Genomic DNA, 20,798 nt, shown 5'->3' with positions numbered 1-20,798 from the left:
CAACCTTCATTTTTTATCATCCCCTTGGTCTTTTTTCTATTTAGTTAAACAAAACGAAATAGAAAATATCAAGTTATCAACAATTTTTTATGTAATCTTTTTTAATACGACAGTATGGTTACGAATTCAGATATGAATAATAAATTAATTGCGAAAGCGTTTGATTGATGGCCGAAAGTTCGACATTAACGGAGGACTTTTAGTCGAGTAGTAGACTAAGGGCTGATTTGGTATTATTGTGCTTTGGAAAAAAATTGTTTCTGCTGTGCTGTGAGAATAAACTTACTTTTGCTGCTTCACGTTTTCAACCTTTTTTCACCCAAAATTGTGAAAATAAGTTGTTTTTAAATGTTTACCAAACAACTTTTTGTGCTCATCTTTTTTTTATATTCATTTTAATAAAAGCACCTCAGTAACAAACCAGTACTAAGTGAACTTAATAATAGTGATGATTTTGTTGGGAGCAATGTCCAGTGGAAACATGTTATGGCGCAGCTTGGATGGGATTGTTAATCATCCTTAGCAAATGAGAAATGCTAAAAGAGCGTTTCTCAAATGAAACTCTTTATAAATTCTTTGTTACCATACTATTTAGCATCAATAGTGAGATTTTTAAAGAATTTTTCTGTCACATTACAATTTAACATCATAGCCGACCCCACTTAGTGGGAAAAGGCTTTATTGTTGTTTTATTACAATTTAACATCAATTTTATGTCATCGTTATAAAATAAGGAAAACTAATGAAAAATGTTTGAAAACTTTGAGTTTTAATGATAAGGACAAAATAAAAGGTAAAATGAATAGTATCAAGTTTGAATTTTTAATGTAAAAATGTAGTTTTTTATTAAAGTGAACAATACCGCAGACTTTTCGTTAAACCTTCTTATAAAATATTGTACCAGAACGAGAAGATTCCCCCTTAATATTTCTCGGCAAACAAACGCGACCGACGCCAGGTAACATTAACTTTCTCCTTAAATAAGGAAAATGCATAGAGATCCCCAGTTGTGATGCCGATTTGAATAATTGGTCCCATATGGGAAGGGTGTAGCTGTCCTAACCTCTCAACTATTTGTTGGACCAAAAAACAAGTTGGGTGACACTAATTTGTGGTCTTTTTCAATATCTTTGAGTTTTTGTAGAGATAATTTTTTACGGTTAAGTAGGCGACTGTCACAACAATATTGGCGATATTTATAACATTTATTTTTCTACTTTGTCAAATGAGAGGACATCTACCGAAAATACTTCTACTTCGCCTCCTTTGAAAGAAAGATTCTTCAATGTTCTCGAAATATGGACGTCTACAAATTTATCTCTACTTGTTTAATAGCATATGGTATGTTGTTATATTACGGATACACTGAAAAATCTCTCATTTAACACATTCACGTCACAATTTGATATTGGACTTATATAGATACCTACGCCATTATATGTAAATATATATGAGTCAAATTTTAGACCTCTCGAAACCAGATTATCTTGTGCATGTAAGGTTCTCATTCTCCTTGAGCAAGCACCACTTATTTGCTTAAAAATGAAAGAAGTGGGTTCCATATATTTGTGAAGGCAAAGTATTTGATGGGACCTTCTTGCTAACACCACCTTTTTCTTTTTATTTTTCGTACCTTTTGTATCATGACATATCTGTCCTATATTCTTATGTGACACACTTTTATATATATATCCTTTAACAAGGGATTCTTATTTTTCTAAAAAAATGGAGACACACTCTTAATCGTTAGATTGGTTTTAATGAAAGATTGGTTTTAATAAAATTGTGTTGTTGAGATTGTGTGGCATGTGATTTAATCTCAACAATACAATTTCATTAAAGTCAATCTAACGGTCAAGAAGGTGACCTTTATTTTGAAGAATAAGAATCCCTCTTGTCAAATGAACCATATATACAAATGTATTTTAGCTGAAAAAAAAAATTTACAAATATATACAAATGCATTTTAGCTGAAAAATATATATATTTATATATTATGCTAAGGACATATATTATTTTTTTTCAGCTAAAATACATTTGTGTTGCAAATTGCAAGCTGTACTGAAAATAGTATCTTTCTACATGGACAATGATCTTCTCCTGATCCTCTTTGTGGGAATTCGAGAACTAATCAATTGTGTCCGTTCATCGTATATCATGAAGTTAGTTTTCGTTAGGTACAATTTATATTTAATTTAAAATTAAAAATTAAAAATAATTTATAACCGTACGATATAAGATGAACGAACATAATTGATTGATTCTTTAGATCTCTACAAAAATAATCCATAGAGGATCCTATTCGTTTTTACATAATAATTGTCCGGACCGGAGAAATTGGTAAATTATTATATATATTTTCTGGGGATGAGATCACGTGTTTTATTGGCGGCGTGGAAATGAAACAAAAACAAGTCAAAAAGATGATAATACAAATCCCACGTGGAGCTTACTCCAGCATATACGTACACAATTCCAAAACTCCACGAACCTCCATCTTCCAGTTTTTGTTTTTTTCCTTTCAATTTTTATGTGAGAAGCAAGATTCTTTATGAACTTTTTAAAACCTCACGGTTTGTGGTGTAATATTTTGTAATGTTAGTACAAAAGTTGACATTAAATTATAATGTCACAGATAGTTTATGAAGAGTTTTATTTTGAGAGAATTTCTTAACATTCTTATCTTTTTATATACCACATAAGTTCTACCAGCCTACTAAGTACGTAAAATCATAAACAACGTTTTAGTTCAGAGGTAAAAAATAATCATGTATATACACGCTCGACTAATAAAAACACCAACATACATTGTTTTATTGGCTCTTTTTGTTAATATCTTATGACGTTACTATTTTGTTCAAATTACAACACATCTATTTAAGATCGACGTACACTGATATATTTGTCATGTCATCCAATATCTACTCGTGTAATAACACGTAAAATTTTTATTACCAGATTCCCGTAACAATGTTTTCATTAGACAAAACTTCTTGGCTCGGCAATGGCGTCAGTACACGTGAAAGAGCACCATGCATATATATAATTGGCTTTCATGATCACAATGTGTCGACCAAAAGAAATGGTCACAATTCGATTGGAAACAGAAAAGCTTGTCGCACAATTATTATTTTTTGACAATCTTTCAAAAGAAAAGAAATTTAAATATATTTCCTTGGACAGCTGAATTATTAGAAATCTTTTTAAGAGTACAAAATGAAATTTTAAAGTGTAAATAATTTTCTTATTTTTTGAGACATCCTTATCAATTAATTATTTTAAAAAAAAATGAAGAAGAGAGTAAGGTGTTAATGGTATTAAAAAAATTAATCGAAGTTGATGGGTGTAATATTAAAAATACAACATGCATGATATTGAGAATATTTGATATCAAACTTTAGTCAATATATTAACGTACATTATCATATTTGTACTGCCTATCAACCAATGGTAGATTCAGGAATTGAATCTTAGAAGAGTCCAATGTTAAAGGTTCAAGTTTTTTAGATAAAATTTAGCGCATAAAAGAAATTTTGTTTATTCACTGAGACATTTCGTTGAACACTTCTCATTCATTTTTTTGCCTTCAATGGGCTTAGTTTTTCAGTGGCAATTGTAATGGCTTATTGATGAACTTGTTATTGTCAACCAAACCAAGTTGCTAACATTTCATTGTCAATAAATATTGACATATGACGACACAATATGATGAGTGATATTGATAGAATTTGAAGAGTGTTGTTGACGCAACATGCGAGAGGCATTTCTTGAAATACTTGGTGGACACAAAAAAGACCGGTAACAAACATTCAAATGGTCCTCAAAGGACCTTCACTTGTATATTTCTCAGACTCCATGTGGTCCTTGGACCACTTAGGTGATCTGCAATCATCACAAACACATGTAAATCGCATTTTCATTCGAGAACTCTATTAGAGAGTAAGAGATGTGGTACGCATATAATAAAAAATGTAATAAGAGTAATATTTTAGTAGTCAATATGCGACAGTCAACATATATACATATGTGCATGTATAAGAGCTCCTAGCCTCCTAATATATATATGTATTATCTCTCCCCAAAATCCAATTAAGAAAAAGCAATAAACATTGGTGTTGCAGTTGCAGGGTATGGGTCGCATTCATTTAGCTATGAACATTTTCCAGAAATTTCTTAGCAATTCTCATATACAGTCAGAAATTTATATATATACTCCTATTTCAGAGCATTTGTCTTCTACGTACAAAATGGTGTAATATTGTATTGCCCCTTCTAATTAAATATTAAAAAACACTTAGTTAAAAGTAATGGAAATTACAGGTATCGAAAACCATAGTCATCTGGTGGATTAGTTGGCAAACTTGAGTTCATATTTTGATAAGCCTCTCACTTAAATTGGATACTCTGGATGATATCGTTGGGGTCTTTCGAACTGCTTTTTATGTTCCACGTATTTTTATTTATTTTTTTCATTAATCTTCTTCAATTCATACGATCTGATTGCGAAAAATTAAAAAAAATAAGTGACAAGTAAAAATAGATACATGGATAGCACCGCTTTTTATCATGCATGTCTGTTAATATGATAACTTCGCAACAAAAAAAAAAAAACAAAAATTAAGATTGTCGACGGCCCGGAGAAGCGTGAATAAAAAATGCCTAATGAACGGTTCCTGTTTCACACGCACCCCTCATGACATCCTTGGCCCAACACCAGCGGGATTAACAAATAATTAAGCTAATTAATCCCCGGTCTATTAGGATACCTGTACGCCACATACTCGTCAACCATTTATTCATGGGGTGTGATATCCACACACCCCAAATTACTTCTCATACACCCCTTGTTAATTTCTGTTCGTTGATCTTCTTCAATTCATCCGATCCGACGGTCGAAAATTAGAAGGGTGTGTGAGAAGTAAAATGGGATGTGTGGATATCACACCCCTTATTCATTGATGAATCCCCCTCATGAAGTATGTGTTTTTTATGATGCGGCTCTTGAAGTATGTGTTAAATACAAGGCTCTAAGGCGCCACTCAGTCCGCGAGCTAGAGTCTAGTGTCTTGGTGGTTGAAAAGGATTTAGGCGGATTAAATGGATTTAAGTAAATTTATTATATATTTGTATAAATAAGTGTATGTTTATACTTAAAAAATACATAATTTCCTAGGGATACAAAAACTATAAACTGGAATGATATATAGATTATTAAGTATTAGAATATAATGAAAACATGAGGAACAAGTACATAATGTGTGTGGTGGCTCGAGATGAAGAGGGAAGGTTTATGGCTGCGTGCAGATATAAGGTGATTGCTTCTAGTGTGGCAATGGCGGAAGCAATGGCTATATTGCAAGAATGCAAGTTGGAGAGGTATATGGGCTGGAATCATATCATCGTTGAGTATGACTCTTCGGAATCAGTCTATTGTCTTCAGGATTTGGCAACGATGGGCAGTTGAGAAGCATTCCCAATTTTAGCAAAGAGCAAAGGATTAGGGGGAGGCTTTTCATGACTGCCGCTGGTCTTGGGTTCTAAGATCGGCCAATAAGGCAACGAACCTTATGGTGTCGAGGCAAAGTAGGGAAGTATGTGATTATATCTGGTTCAACAAACCCCCATCTTCCCTTGTGCATGTTTTGTGTAATGATGGTCTTCCATGTCCCCCTTAAGTTTTAGGTGGTAGTGCGAGGAGTGAAACTTTTAGCATTAGATGAGGTGTCGAATGTACCTCCTTGCACTACTTCTTTGTAGTTGTTGTAGTTGGCTTGTTTGCCTCGGGGTAGGCTTCTTTGTAACCTTTGGCATCTTTGCCCGGATAATACATTATCTTGTTCACCCAAAAAAAAAGAAGTATTCAACAAGTCTCTTACAATTTATTAAAAAAATAAAATGTAAAATGAAAGTTATTTATTTTCTGTCTAAGTGAGATTCGCGACCTAGGCGAATGCCTAGATGAGACTGAGCAAGTTAAGCGGGTGCCTAAGCAGGTCCGGGTGCCTAAGCAGGTCTAGGTGCCTTTTAAAATTTTTAAACACCTAAAGATTAATCGGGATAGTGGCCAGTTGCCTAACGCCTAGGCGAGAATTTTTAGAACAGTAGTTAAACCTTTGTGTCTATATTAGGAATATCGTATTTCCACTTTATAAAAACAAAGTGTCTTTCAGTTATCTAGGTCTTCTACAACGATTTAAATGAGTTTGATAGATGGATATATAGCAATCAGACATTTTGAGTTTGATTTCTCTAACACTTTGCTACACTAGTGTAATTTCAATATATTGGTACTACACTCATGAGTTTGATATATGAACTCACGAGTCTAACATGAGTACAGTATAATAAAGACACTTATTTTTGTATCACACTTAAATTTTTGGGTCCAACATAAAAGTGTGATTCCTATATAGGTTTAATATATTGGTATCATACTCATTTTATCCGGCTTACTCAGGAAGACCTTACTAGTGGCAATTGTCTTAAGTTACTGTTGATGTGTGTTGTCAAAAGTAACGTACTTCTTGATGCATTTTTTAATACAAGTAAAACTCACATACACTAGTAAAATTCACGTATACTAAAAGATGGGTGGTGCTATTTGCACACCCATTTTACCTCCCACGTATCTCGTGAATTTTCGTCTTTTAATCTTCTTCAACTGCGAAGGGTGTACAAAAAAAAAAAGGTACGTGAATAACACCCCCCCTTAAAAAATTGCAGTGCCGACAAAATCTATCTTTGGTGAAGAATGTGATCAATGACAAACGATTCAGTGCAGCTAACCATAGAAGTTGGTTAATTTATAATTTTGTTTACAGGCCAACTTTTTCCTTGACGTGTTGCAGCATTCTTTGAACTTTGGAGTATATTACAATTTACAACTTATAAATATTATTATTTTTTGGTTCGAAAGGGAAAATTGATAATGCCCCGAGGCAGGGTTGGCTCTAAGGTTTTAGAGGTTTTGTGTGGAAGATAGTAAATAAGATCGTGTAAAAAAATTATCGCTACAAAGTTAATTTATAGGTCTATAGTTATATTGATAAGGGATCTAAATGGAGTACTATTACTTGTGTATTATAGTTGAAGATAACAAAAATCATGGAAAAAATAATAAAACACAATTTAAAGCAAAACCGGTTGAACAAAACTAAAACCATAAAAGTCGTTCCTCTTACGCATATAGAGCCATATTTCTCTTAGTTACACGCATAACCTAAAAAATTCTGCAAAAACGATTTCATCTTTTACGAACCCTTTAAGATTAACGGCCCTTTGCAATAGCACTTATTGCACATGTCCAAAACCGTCACTGCTCAGAGGCAAGAAACAAACACAAGCAACTCCTTGAGAGGGGAGGGGTGGAAGTGACAGAGTGAGGACGATTGTCTTCTCTATTCTCCTCCAAGATAGTGGTCATCAACACTTCCTGGTGGGGGGGGGGGGGGGGGGGTGGGGAAGCTCTTTGGTTTTGATGAGACACATATTTAGGACATATATACTTAAATTTATAGAAAATAGAACGATACATGAAACGCATGAGATAAACAAACCGCCCTTAGTAATGATAATTGGTTGAAATTGGGTTTGATATAACTAATTTCAATGTGGGACTCACTTTTTCATCAGTTTGTTACTGAGGACTCGTTTGAAAATGCATTTAAAACGGCTGAAATCATTTTTGGTGAGAATGTTTGTGGAATCAATCCTTGGTAAAAATGCAATTGAATTCTAGAAAAACACTTAATTTGTGCTTTTTGCAGGAAGCACTTTTACTGCTTTTGGAACTCAAAAATATTTTCCCAAAACCGTTTTCAGTCAATTTAAAAGAAGTTTCAAACGAGCCATAACACACTGACTACCACTTGAGTGATATTAACGCTATATTAACACCATGTTAACTGATTAGCGTTTGAGTGCTTTTACGCAAAAATGAAGGAATGTTAATTAATGGGCCTCTTGATAAAAGTGAGCATAGGAAACAATGGGCCTATTCTAAACTCTTAGTTGAAGGCCCACTTTACCGAAATCCCATGTTGATCAAAATCCCTTCTTCCATTTCAGAATTTCTAAACCCTGAACCCCATCATCCCAGAACATCTGAAACTCTGAACCAAATCAATGGCTCTCTCCAAACCCACCTTCCTTGCCCACCTCAAAACCCTAGCAAAACCCCCAATCCGCCGCCGTTTAACGCCACCCTCCGTCATCTCCCTCCGCTTCCTCTCCTTCGCCACCCCCGAAGAAGCCGCGGCCGAACGACGCCAGCGGAAGCGCCGCCTCCGACTCGAACCCCCGCTCTCCTCCCTCCACCGCAACCAGCAACAACAACAGCAACAGTCCCCAAAACCCCAAATAAACCCTAACGCCCCGAAGCTCCCCGAACCCGTCTCGGCCCTCTCCGGCAACCGCCTCAACCTCCACAACCGCATTCTCACCCTCATCCGCCAGAATGATCTCGAGGAGGCAGCACTCTACACTCGCCACTCCATCTACTCCAACTGCCGACCCACCATTTTCACCGTCAATGCCGTGCTCACCGCTCAGCTCCGCCAGTCCAAGTACTCCGACCTCCTCACCCTCCACCGCTTCATCACTCAGGCCGGGGTTGCCCCCAATATCATCACTCACAATCTCATCTTCCAGACTTATCTGGATTGCCGAAAGCCCGATACCGCCATGGAACACTACAAGCAGCTGATCAATGACGCCCCTTTCAACCCTTCCCCAACCACTTATCGGATTTTGATCAAAGGGCTAGTGGATAACAACAAATTGGACAGGGCTATGGAGCTCAAGGAGGAAATTGATGTCAAGGGTTTCGCCCCGGACCCGGTTGTTTACCATTATTTGATGCAGGGTTGTGTAAAGAATTCGGATTCGGATGGGGTTTTCAAGCTTTTCGAGGAGCTGAAGGAGAAGTTGGGAGGGGTTGTGGAAGATGGGGTTGTGTATGGGAACTTGATGAAGGGGTATTTCATGAGGGAGATGGAGAAGGAGGCCATGGAGTGTTATGAGGAGGCTGTGGGGGAGAGTTCCAAGGTGAAGATGAGCGCGGTGGCTTATAATTCGGTTTTGGATGCATTGAGCAAGAATGGCAAGTTTGATGAGGCCTTGAGGTTGTTTGATAGGATGATCCAGGAGCATAACCCACCGAGGCGCTTGGCTGTGAATTTGGGAAGCTTTAATGTGATGGTGGACGGGTATTGCGCGCAAGGGAGGTTTAAGGATGCCATTGAGGTTTTCAGGAAGATGGGAGACTATAGGTGTAGTCCGGATACATTGTCTTTCAATAATTTGATTGATCAGTTGTGTAAGAATGGGATGCTGAGTGAAGCTGAGGAGCTTTATGGAGAAATGCCCGAGAAGGGAGTGAATCCGGATGAGTTTACATATGTCCTGTTGATGGATACTTGTTTTGAGGAGAATAGGCCAGATGATGCAGCGGAGTACTTCAGAAAAATGGTTGATGCCAAGCTGAGGCCGAACTTGGCAGTTTATAATAAGTTGGCTGACGGATTGGTTAAGGTAGGGAAAATTGATGAGGCAAAATTGTTTTTCGATTTGATGGTGAAGAAGCTCAAGATGGACATTCCGAGCTATCAGTTTATAATGAAGATGTTGAGTGATGCTGGGAAACTCGATGAGGTGCTTAATGTGGTTGATACAATGCTGGATGACGATGGGGTTGAATTCGATGAGGAGGTGCATGAGTTTGTTAAAGGGTTGCTGAGAAAGGAAGGGAGAGAGGACGAAGTTGGGAAGCTTATGGAGGAGAAAGAAAGGCAGAAGGCTGAAGCTAAGGCTAAGGAGCTGGAGGCAGCAGAAGCAGCAAAGAGAAGTGCAAGAGCTGCTGTCGCCTCCTTACTTCCATCCAAGTTGTTCGGGAATAAAGAACCCGAGACAGAGTCTGCAGAGGCCACAGAAAATGCAAGTGAGGCTGCCTCGAGTGAAGCTGCACAGACTGGTCAGGAGGAACATAGTGGAGAAGGCGAAAATTCAGCCGAGACAGAATCCAAAAGTGACGGTGCAACTGAGCAGGTATCCGCTTGAATGAAGATAACTGATGAAAATTTGTGATAAATCATTTCTTTCGGTTGGAATCAATGAGCTTTGTTATTAAGGCTTGTTGTACGAACAAATTGCTTTCATATTTTATAAGACTTGACCTGAATTGTACCGCTTGTAGAAATCTAATCGGTTCCTCGTATCATATAACTTAAAAATTAGAGATATTGCAATTGTTTCTTGATTCAAAAGCATGCTAATAGTAATGTTACAAAGCAAATTGAAAAGGAAGAAAACGCCTCTGCTTGTTATACAATTTTATTAAAGCTGAAACCTTTCCAAACTCAAGAAACCGGTTTGTTACAACGTACCAGGAACATGCTGTTACAGGTACAACAACACACGACAGTCTCAAGCAACAAACATTAAAACTTTCCAAATCATTTGTCTTAGCTACACAGGTTTGCTATGCACACCCCGGAATCCTGATTTTGCTGTTCCTTCCATATCCTCCCGGTAACTCTCAGCTTCAGCTCCTTCCTGTCGCCTCCAGAGAAGAATAGAGCCATGTTTCGTTGGATAATGAGACCATCGTGGCTATCCCTGACCTTTCGGTGGCTATCACGCACACTTCGTGGCGTCCCCTCCCATATGAGTTTCCTGCCATTGGCTCCAACCTCTAGGCTGTAGCTGTAGTTCCGGGCCTCATTCTCGTCGCCCATAAAACGTAGAAATGCCATATAAACAGGAGCCATGCCGAGCTGGAAGGCTTCAAAATGAAGGCAGAAGTATTGACCAAAACAATGGAAAACCTGATAGGAAAAGGGTTTCAGGTATTAGTATGTTGAGAAGGCAAAACATGACCGTAACACGCAGGCGGTCCTGGATAAAAGGTATTCAGTTCTACAGCAGAGATAGTTTGAATGAAGGGATGACGGACTACTGCTCATTTAACCCCATCCGCCAACACGTTACTTACCGAAACAGATTAGGTGATCAACTGCGTGCAGCCCTTCCAATGATATCAAAAGAATAGGGTTTTCACCATTTTAACTAGAACGGAAAACATCGACAAAGGCAGTAGAGGGATAAACAATAAATGAACCACAGAAATTTGCAGATCTTAATTTCACCAAGGAACAACGGAGAATATTGCACTTCACTTCAACCTAAAAGAAATACGACACTTACTGTTAGCATCCAAGTGGCATTCTCTACTTCCCGAGGATTTGACTTCACATAGCGATGGTTGAATGTGCATCCTGTGTGCATGTCCACCTTGTGATCATCCCTTAGATGGGTAACCAGGAAAGGGATATCTCCAACAACAGAGCACTCCGATCCAGCATAAGGGCAATTATACGGTCTGAAGTTGCACACCGATTCATGCTTTAGTTTGCTGTAATACGGGAATATCTCTGGGCATCCCAAGGAGTAATACTTGCAGGGTAACTCAAGTGACTCAGCCACCTTCTCCAGAGCTAAGCACCTAATATCTCCAAGCTCCTGCCTACAAGTTGGGCAACGGTTATGCACCCTCGACTTACAAGTGGAACACAGTGTGTGGCCATTGTGGCACTGCAGATGAGAAAATTTCGATTTTATGTAGAACGGCTCAGCTCAAAAGAAATACAATAACAATCACACATCTCATGATATTAGCAAAGCCAATACAATATCCAATATCCACCTTTCAATAACAAGAAAACTTTCGCCAATGCAAGGTAAACTATGGTTCAGACCAAAGGAAATAAGCATGTCCAATTGTGTACGTGCCAAGGAGGTACATCCTTGGTAAGGAACCCGTGTTCATTGGATTGCAACCCAATTCATGTACTAAAGCTTTTACGAAAACAAACAAAGTGATCAACAATCTCAATGGTGCTCACTAGTTAGAAGTAGAACCATGACATTCTTCAAAAGTTCCATACGATCTTCCATATGTGGAAGATCAGGACTTCAGCATCCATTGAGCCCAGAACTGAGTAGGACCAGGATCTTCAACAGATATAAGCTCGGAAAGATGCCCTCCCTACACAGTCATGGGCTTGCATTTGACAAATTTGATCAATTTTTCACATTCTCTAGTTAGCACATTCCATGACTTCAACTACTAAATCAGCGTAGCTCAGTGCTCGGATCATCTATCTGAAACATTCGTCCCGAAAGATCCTCAACAGAGCTAACAGTGCTCATTCATACATTCAAAACCCAATCACCATGTATCATCTATCCAAAATCCTAAAACGAATGCTGTAATCAAAGACTGGTTCCACAAACCCGATCAAACAACCGATTATCAATAGAACGAAAACGCAAACACATCAAGTTAATCAATTCACTCAAAACCCAAGTTTCCGTTTCCACTTAATAAACAGAAATGCAAGATAAAATAAAACCAAACGCAGGAAAAATAGAGAGAAAAATTACCTGATGAATTGGCGGGTACATGGAATTGGTGCAGACAGGGCATTCGAGCAGCTCGTGGACGCTGGTGGCGGGAGCGATGGAGGTGGGGCCGGCAATGGTAGCGTTGGTAGTGACATTGCTTCTGGGCTTGGAAAATTCATGGTGGTGCGGATGAGGGTGAGAATGCGGGTGCAGAGTAGTGTTATGGTGGGGATGGATCTCGTCCTCATCAAGTCCATCTGAGGACGACACACACTCGATGCTTTCCAAGTCCATCGCTCTTCCCCTCGAACACCCCCAAAAGATCGAATTTTTCACCAAACCCAATTGCAAAAATGGAAAATTATCCAAAACCCACTTAATAAAAATCCCGAAACGAACCCATAAATCGAAGAACCGATTGCTGGGTTTCCCTCAGACCTTCCTTTTTCCCTGTTATTTTCCGGGAAAATTTCAGAAGGTGGAAGAAAAAGGAGGGAGGGAGGGGGAAGATGGATTGATGGGATTCCAACCCCCTCTCTCTGAAGAAAAAGGTTTCTTTTCTTCTCCGCTCCCTCTCTCTCTCTCTCCTCTCTCTCTGTCTGTGTCTGAGGAGAGAGAAAAAGAGACAGATGATGGTGGCCGTTGATTCTGAAAATTAATTAAGTGGGATTGAAATCGGACGGCTATTATGGACTGTGTTAATTGTCTAATCCTGTTAATTGTCCCAACCAAAAAGTTTCGGGACAATTCGTTTATGATTTGATTAGAAAAATATCGTAATGACGCACATACGGTTTGGTTCTAAGCTTTGTGCCACACACGTGACACGTGGCGAATTTGCACTCTTGATTCCTTCTTACCTTCTAATCTAGTAAATCATCTTTCAAAATCAATTATTCAAGCAATCAACAAATCAAATATCGTTTAATCATTCAATTTACATTAAGTGGTGCTACACGCATCCCTTTTCACTTTTCCGCTCTTGTTAATACTTGTCTGTTTATCTTTTTCAATTCATTTGATCTGATCGACTAAAAATTATGAGAAGTGTAGAAAAGATAAATAACATGGCCTATCTATTAGTGTTTAAGTAAATAACTTGGTCTATCTGTATCCGGATTATCGTGCAACGTGCATGATAGGAACGAGAGCCGAAGGAAAAAATATAAAATGAGAAGATTTCTAGCATCCTTCTAATTTGTAAGCGAAAATAGGTATAATTTCGGATTAATTGTCTGTTTTGCATCCTCAAGCTCTATTTCTGATTACAAGTTAATGACAAATTTGTTGTGAAAAACTCCGATCAATTTCCATAGTTCTAGGTAAAGCAGAAAGTTTAGCTCAAAAATTTCTACCGAGGAGCAAGCATCCTGCTGAACAGGACTGAACCCAAAATCTTTCACACCCCTGTTAATTTCTATCCTTTTATCCTCTTCTATTGATTTGATCTCACGGACGAAAATTGTTTGTGATGAGTGTGTGTGGAAAGTAAAAGCGGTGTATTAATCTAATGTTTATTATGTACAAGATTGTGAGTTGGGGACACAAAATAAGGTCCAACAAAAAATAAGTTTACATGCTAGCAACAACGGAAGAAAGCTCTGTTTCCGCCTCCGGCTCTCCGTCGGAACCCTCCTTGGCTGCAATCTGCTAGACGAGAACAAGGCGTTAGCGTATAAAAACACGTTTGGTTGTAAACTGGAAGCAGGATTTTATTGACGAATACGAAAAATACGCACCTCTACATCCTTCGGCTTATTCTGCGAAAGATAGTGATCCAATGCACCCTTGCCATAAAGGATTTTAGCTCCACATCCCTTGCCGTCCAAGCCAACGGCTTCTTCATCGATTACAACTGCGTCTATTATGTCATCGCCTGTTCTAACATCGGGAATCTGAAAAAGATACAACGAGAATTCAAGCATCTATGACATATCAAAAGACTCGCAAAGATGCAAAAGAGTTAAGGAGAAGGTGAGAGTACCTCATACATGGCGTCCATCAATATATTTTCTAAAATAGCCCGTAAGCCACGAGCCCCGGTGTTTTTTGATATTGCCTTTCTAGCAATTAATCTCAAGGCACTTTCTGTGAAATGCAGTTTGACCTGAGGGAAGTAAAGCACAAGCAATTTAGCTAAAAACCAAATGATTGCGAATCATGGAAGTGAGAGAATTGCATGGGACAACCGACTTTGTAAATCGGACATAAACAAGCAAAGATATCATTAGAGAAGTAAACAAAACCAGCATGTTGAACAAATGACCTTGAAGTCATGCCTCTATAATGTAGAGAAGAATTACTTACTCCATTCATTCGGAACATCTTTTTGTATTGTTTCCCTAGGGCATTTTTGGGCTCTGTAAGGACCTACAAAACATATTTGCCGCTAAGAAACACATGGGACAGTAGATATAACAAATAACAATAAACAAAAAAAATAAAAATAAATAAAGGGTACTTGTAAAAGCTCTAAGCACAACTAGAATAATACACCGTCATGTCGACAAAAATTAGTCATACCATACATGTTTCCTCTTAAAGGGGAAAAATATTCAAATTACTGGACGGATCAGTAAGGACTTATTCAAAGCTCATCAGCAATGTATAATATGAATAATTAGCCGTCAATCCATAAACTTGATTTCTGAGATTAAAAATGGTTGTGTAAATGACACAGATGGCGGAGCTGTTTCTACGAAAATAAAAATAATGCAACGCAAAGTATTACCTCAACCAATTGATTTTCTGTTAGTGCTGACAAACTGACAAGGATGGGAAACCGGCCAACAAATTCAGGTATCAAACCATATCGAATAAGATCACTACTTTCAACCTGTCAAAGAAACCAGTTTTCATATATTTATAGATTTCTAATGAAGAGATGAAAATAGAAGGAAGCCTATATAAACTGTTACTTGTTAATTCAAAACTGATGGGCACTTACAATCTCCAATAAGGATGATGTAACAGCAGCATCTGTAACACCACCAGTCCTCATATTTGCCCTAACGGGAGCACCAAACCCAATAGAGGAATCTTGGCGTCTGTAGGACAAACAAAAGGCATAAAAGACTTTAGAGAGAGAGAAAACCAGAAGATAGAATAATTTCAGTGTTGGGGTATAGAAGTACCTTTCTGAGATTGTTTTCTCTAAGTCAATAAAGGCACCCCCACATATGAAGAGAATATCCTTTGTGTCAATCTGTGAAGAAAGAGAATAGAATTATGAACCGATTTTCAATGATCTACCCAACCGAAAATCAGTCAAACATAATATACAAAGATATTTGCTGGGCTAAGCACTAGTTAAGTCTAAAAGAATAGCAGAATAGGCTTATTTATGATTATGATCAATATGTAATTGTATTTATGAGCAAGTGCAGTTTACAATAATATGTAGGTAACTGAGATATATATCTTCAGCCACTGAAATACCTGAATGTTTTCACCTCTAGGGTGCTTTCGAGCTCCCTTCTCAGGAACATTGACAACCTAGATCATAAGAACTCCTCAGATCAGAATACAATGAATTAAACGCGCATAGATTATAGTTGTTTAAATGAATCCAAATCATAAATGAGACATCTATGACTCTGTACAAGAATATCCCGAGATGGGTCCTGACACAGCCTTGACCAAGATGCCACCTCCATGATGTCCGCTAGCATTAATACTAACAAATTATGTAAAATGTGCACTTACGGTCCCTTCAAGCATCTTAAGTAAAGCCTGCTGAACACCCTCTCCAGATACATCCCTACTAATATTTAGGCTCTCAGCCTGAAAAATATGAGATGTCAGTACATATAAAAGAGTAAAGCTTCGAGAGAGAGAGAGAGAGAGAGAGAGAGAGAGAGAGAGAGAGAGAGAGAGAGAGAGAGAGAGAGAGAGGAATAAAAAAACACACCTTTTTGGTAATCTTGTCAACTTCATCAATATAAACAATTCCCTGCTGTGCAGCTGTTACATTATAATCGGCAACCTGGCATTGAATACAGATGCACATTGATGAACTTGGGATTACTAAGCAATATAAGCATATAAATGCACGTTCCACGAAAAATTTCATGATACGTGGGAACTCGATAAGTAATAACAAAGGTTTATGGCAAAAAAAAAAAAAAAAAAACAACTTTCAATTTCCCCACAGAATTATGGCGTAAAAGAATAAAAACAGGTTTATGTTTCTCATAGGCTTTTATATATAAGTATAAAACCATAAGCAAGAAATATTTTTCAGAAATTCTTCTTCCCAGTTCCAATATTAATCACAATAAGCAGAATGCAATTAACAATGAAATGCGCATATAACACCAAAGAGAGCCCTTGATATTGAGCATAGGCTATCAAATCACAAAATTCAGATGGACGCAAATAGAATATGCTCAAGGAATTTACCGTAAGGAGTTTGTATAAAATTGATTCCACATCTTCCCCTACATATCCTGCCTGTAAGTAACAACATTGTGTCATGGCCACCATAATGACAGGAACAATGCCATTCAAATCCATATTAAACTCTTATAGTTCTCAGAACAGGCAATAGAAATTTGGAGAAGAACCTAAATAAAAAATCATGCATGTACGTTGAATATTCTAGAAACCATGAAGGCCAGTGTTTTCAAAAAAACATCCAAGCTGATCATTGCATAGAGCATAGTGACTTCAAATTTAATGATATAGGAAACACCACTGAAAATTACAAATGAACTCCAATTACAAAACAACAATGAAGAGTAACAAAACTTACCTGAGTTAATGTTGTTGCATCTGCAATAACAAATGGAACATTCACAAACCGTGCCAAGGTTTTGGCGAGTAGTGTCTTCCCTGTCCTTGAAAGAGCATCAAAGAGAACAAGTGAGACCAGTAACCAAGTCAACATACTAATGAACACTTCAAAAGCAAACAATTAAATCCAAACAAGAAAGCACTAAAGACACAAAATTCCATAGATAAGATACAGACACATGCAACTTGGACATAAGGGTCTCCAGGTCTTTTGCAATCTCATCTAACCGCAACCTAACATTTTGCAATTTTAAATTTTGACACACAGAAAATCTTAGCAGTCATTCAACATTCTACCTCGTAGTGAAAATGTACATAGCAGATTCAAGAATAATTCTAAATTACCTGAGCCTGTTGGCCCCATTAGAAGAATGTTACTTTTTTCAAGCTCCACTCTATCATCATCCATTGCATCTACTTTGCCATTACTTGAATCTCCTGCAGACCTAATTTCCCAATAAGCAGCATGTTAAAAGCAGGAGCTAGCATCAGTTGGTAGGTCGGGTTATAAGTAGAAACCAAAACTAAACTGACTATAACTTTTCATGACTTCTAGTTAAAGCTAATGATATATGTTTAGTACAAATTCCCTCAAGCTACAATGCAAGCCTCGAAATGATTCTTCTTCATATAAAACATAGACTCAAACAAGATACGTATATGGATATGGAGCTGACCATTTCTGCAGGGACTCATGATATATCCTCTTATAGTGATTGTAAACAGCAACAGATAGTACCTGCATACAGAAAAGGCACACAATTTACAAGAATTGCAGAACCAAAGTTTTTTAGTCTTAAAGAAAATTGTTTTCAAGAAATGGTCTTAAGAAATGTTTTGAGAAATAATAAAAAATTTCGAATAGAATACCAAACAGGCCATCAACTTTTCAGATATCTCAACTCCAAAAAACAAACAAAAAAGGCAATGTAAAAACTCACCTTCTTGGCTTTCTCTTGCCCAATTACAAACTTGTCAAGCCCTTGACAAATTTCCTTCGGTGTAGGAAAATTTCTCCCCAAATTGGAACCACCCCAATTCTCATCCTTCGAATTCGAATCGAACCCACCTCCCGAACCAGGGTTCGGACCGCCTCCACCGCCTCCCCCACGAACCAAATTCGAGCCCGGAGCGGCCCGAACCACAATTCCATCACCGGACCACACCTCCGGCGGGTCCCCCTGAGACGACATAACACCGTTACACCTGCTGCTGCTCAACTTTCGTCCCCAATTCTTATCACTATTCTTGCTGGCTCTCTGAGAAGCTCTAGGGTGATCGAAAATCTGCGAACCCTTTTCGACAAAGTTGCCGCCGAGCAACACCGGCTTGAAGGAAGTGAAGTGGTAGGGCGTGTTCATGAACAAGTCGTCGCTCTTGGTGCGGTGGGCACAGTGAGAGCTGGCCACCCGGCCGGAGTGCATGTAATTGAAGACGAAGTACCTGAATTGGGAGGCGGCGGACGACGCCGTGTCTCTGGAGGGCTTCGATCTGAGCGCCGCGGCCATTGCGGGCGAGAGGACTTTTCCGGGAAAATGAAGGGAAATGAAAGAAAACGAGGGAAAATTAGGATCGAAGCATGGATTTTTTGGGTGAAAAATGAAAGCTTGAAGAGTGGTTTGGGAAATTTGGGGGTATTCAAATGGGTTTATCTGAGATTTTGGGAAGAGTGTACGGTGAGGGAATTTTGATGGTGAAATTGGAAATTGAAATTTGGAAGAAGAGAACAAAGGAAAGTAGAGAGATTTGATAGTAACTTGCAAGAAAGACAACGAAAATATCTGAATTTACAGAACAGGGCTTTGAAAAAACGCTTTTAGCAAAAATATTTCTTATAAGAAATATTTTAAGTTTTTTTTCATGATTCACTTTCATTTTCATTAAAGATTGACTTTTAAAATATTTTCACAAAAACGCTTTCAGTTATTTTAAAAGCAATTTCAAACGAACCCTTAAATTGAGTTATTTCGTGTTATAAATTTCAATACATCTATAAAGATAAAAATGTTATTTAACTTGGATAGAATTGTACCGTAATATAACCGTCCACGTTTACTTGCTTGAAAGGAGAAAGTTTTGAGGGGCTTATTTACCAAAAAAAAAAAAAAAAAAAAAAAAACTCTAAACGTTATCAATTAAAACTTTACATGAAATGGTTGTCTCTACAACGCAACATCTAAGAAGGCAAAGATTACACGAAAATGAATGAAGATTATGACCCAAAGAAACCAATGACCACTTCTCTACAAGCCCTTGCGTTGAGCTTCATAATCCTAAAACTCTACAAGCACTTGAGCTTCATCTCCGACCGGCACTTCCAATTGGAACGGCTGCTCCTCCTAAGCTCCCACGCCCCATACTGTTTGGTACGTGGGACGGGACGAAACGGAGTGGGATTAGGCGTTTCGTCCCACGTTTGGTGCGTCTAAAACTGGTGGAACAGTTCCACATGACGAATTTTGAGTGAATTTTCGTTCCGCCTCACCTCCTAGAACGACTCGTTCCACATCCGTGGAACACAAAATTATAATCTCTCCATCTCCTTATTCTTCCTCCTTGTTTCCATCCGAGGGCATCTTTGCTCCCTCTTCGTTCCATCCCGTCCCGTCCTGTCCCTTATGCATACCAAACGATACCAATAAACTGCAGGATTGCCGGAAACAATCAGAATCCGTGAACAGAAAACAAGAACTATAATCACGAGACTATTATTTTTCGACATTAGACAATGAAGTCCTCCGGAGAAAGATCACTCACTGATACAGTCCTCTTAGGGCTGTAGAGAATTGGAAAGGTAGAGCAAAATGCAAGCGTAGATGATCCTTCATCACTCATTCATTTGTCGGCGTTAGATTTTCGGCTTCATTTACAGCATCACTCGCGGCGTAGAGCGCCATCTTCTTCTCCTGAAAGCAGCAAAATCATTCAGCGCAATAGACAACTCCAGACATGCCACATTCTTGCCTCTGTGCAGGTATAATTCTTACTGATGTATGGAAACATAGACGTTTGCTGCAACGAGACATAATACGTAAATCATATAATCATGTTGCTGCATGTATGCATGCAAAACGAATAATTTAAAGGAAAATTAATAAAAAAAACTTTAAAATTTTGAGTTTTAATCAAAATGACAAAAATGTGTAACAAGTTAATAGTATCAGGAGTAACCTTTTAGAATAAACATATCTTTTTCGTTAAAAGTAAACAGAATCGGAAGTGTTTCGTTAAAACCCTCATAATTTAACCTATTATTACGATCAGATTGTTCGGGATGCAAGACCACCTAACGATGAGCTCCAGGACCAATCCAAATTAACACTAACCTCCAAGTTATCTTCCTTGGATCTGTGTTTTTCCGGAAGCAAAGCGAAACTCCTCTGTTAATCCGATGCATATATTCTTGAATATTTTCGGGGGAAACAAAATCGAGTGCCACTTAATGCATGACTGAGAGAAAAGAAAATGAGAACTGTTAAACTAAAAAGATTACGTAAATACTGATAAATTTAGCACCGCTATAAAGAAAGGAAGTGAAAATTGGCACATCGATGGGACGAAACCTCACCCTCATATTTCTCACTTGATGCGGGCATCCAGCA

At 38.1% G+C, this 20,798-nt stretch overlaps 3 protein-coding genes across 3 annotated transcripts; 1 reads left to right on the top strand and 2 right to left on the bottom strand.

Annotated features, from left to right (window-relative positions):
* The first annotated feature begins 8,056 nt into the window (after positions 1-8,056).
* On the top strand, positions 8,057-10,195 carry LOC126628637 (pentatricopeptide repeat-containing protein At3g49240, mitochondrial-like). The gene has a single exon (XM_050298404.1). It carries the CDS (start codon positions 8,125-8,127, stop codon positions 10,054-10,056), a length of 1,932 nt encoding a protein of 643 aa, XP_050154361.1. The 5' UTR covers positions 8,057-8,124; the 3' UTR covers positions 10,057-10,195.
* Positions 10,196-10,236: 41 nt separating this feature from the next.
* Positions 10,237-13,066, bottom strand: LOC126628639 (E3 ubiquitin-protein ligase SINAT5-like). Its single transcript, XM_050298406.1, has 3 exons — positions 12,442-13,066; positions 11,203-11,589; positions 10,237-10,823 (listed from the first exon to the last, which is right to left on the bottom strand). The coding sequence occupies exons 1-3, from the start codon at positions 12,694-12,696 to the stop codon at positions 10,461-10,463; spliced, it is 1,005 nt and encodes a 334-aa protein (XP_050154363.1). The 5' UTR covers positions 12,697-13,066; the 3' UTR covers positions 10,237-10,460.
* Positions 13,067-13,882: 816 nt separating this feature from the next.
* Positions 13,883-18,951, bottom strand: LOC126628638 (CLP protease regulatory subunit CLPX1, mitochondrial-like). The gene is made up of 15 exons (XM_050298405.1): positions 18,138-18,951; positions 17,874-17,935; positions 17,542-17,642; positions 17,156-17,235; positions 16,804-16,854; positions 16,313-16,387; positions 16,108-16,185; positions 15,841-15,897; positions 15,537-15,607; positions 15,350-15,449; positions 15,134-15,238; positions 14,710-14,772; positions 14,387-14,509; positions 14,142-14,297; positions 13,883-14,049 (listed from the first exon to the last, which is right to left on the bottom strand). Exons 1-15 carry the CDS (start codon positions 18,702-18,704, stop codon positions 13,975-13,977), a joined length of 1,764 nt encoding a protein of 587 aa, XP_050154362.1. The 5' UTR covers positions 18,705-18,951; the 3' UTR covers positions 13,883-13,974.
* Positions 18,952-20,798: the final 1,847 nt, after the last annotated feature.

Source organism: Malus sylvestris, chromosome 7 (genome assembly GCF_916048215.2).
Source record: "Malus sylvestris chromosome 7, drMalSylv7.2, whole genome shotgun sequence".
NCBI lineage: Eukaryota > Viridiplantae > Streptophyta > Magnoliopsida > Rosales > Rosaceae > Malus > Malus sylvestris.
This window is presented reverse-complemented; position numbering and strand designations above follow the sequence as displayed.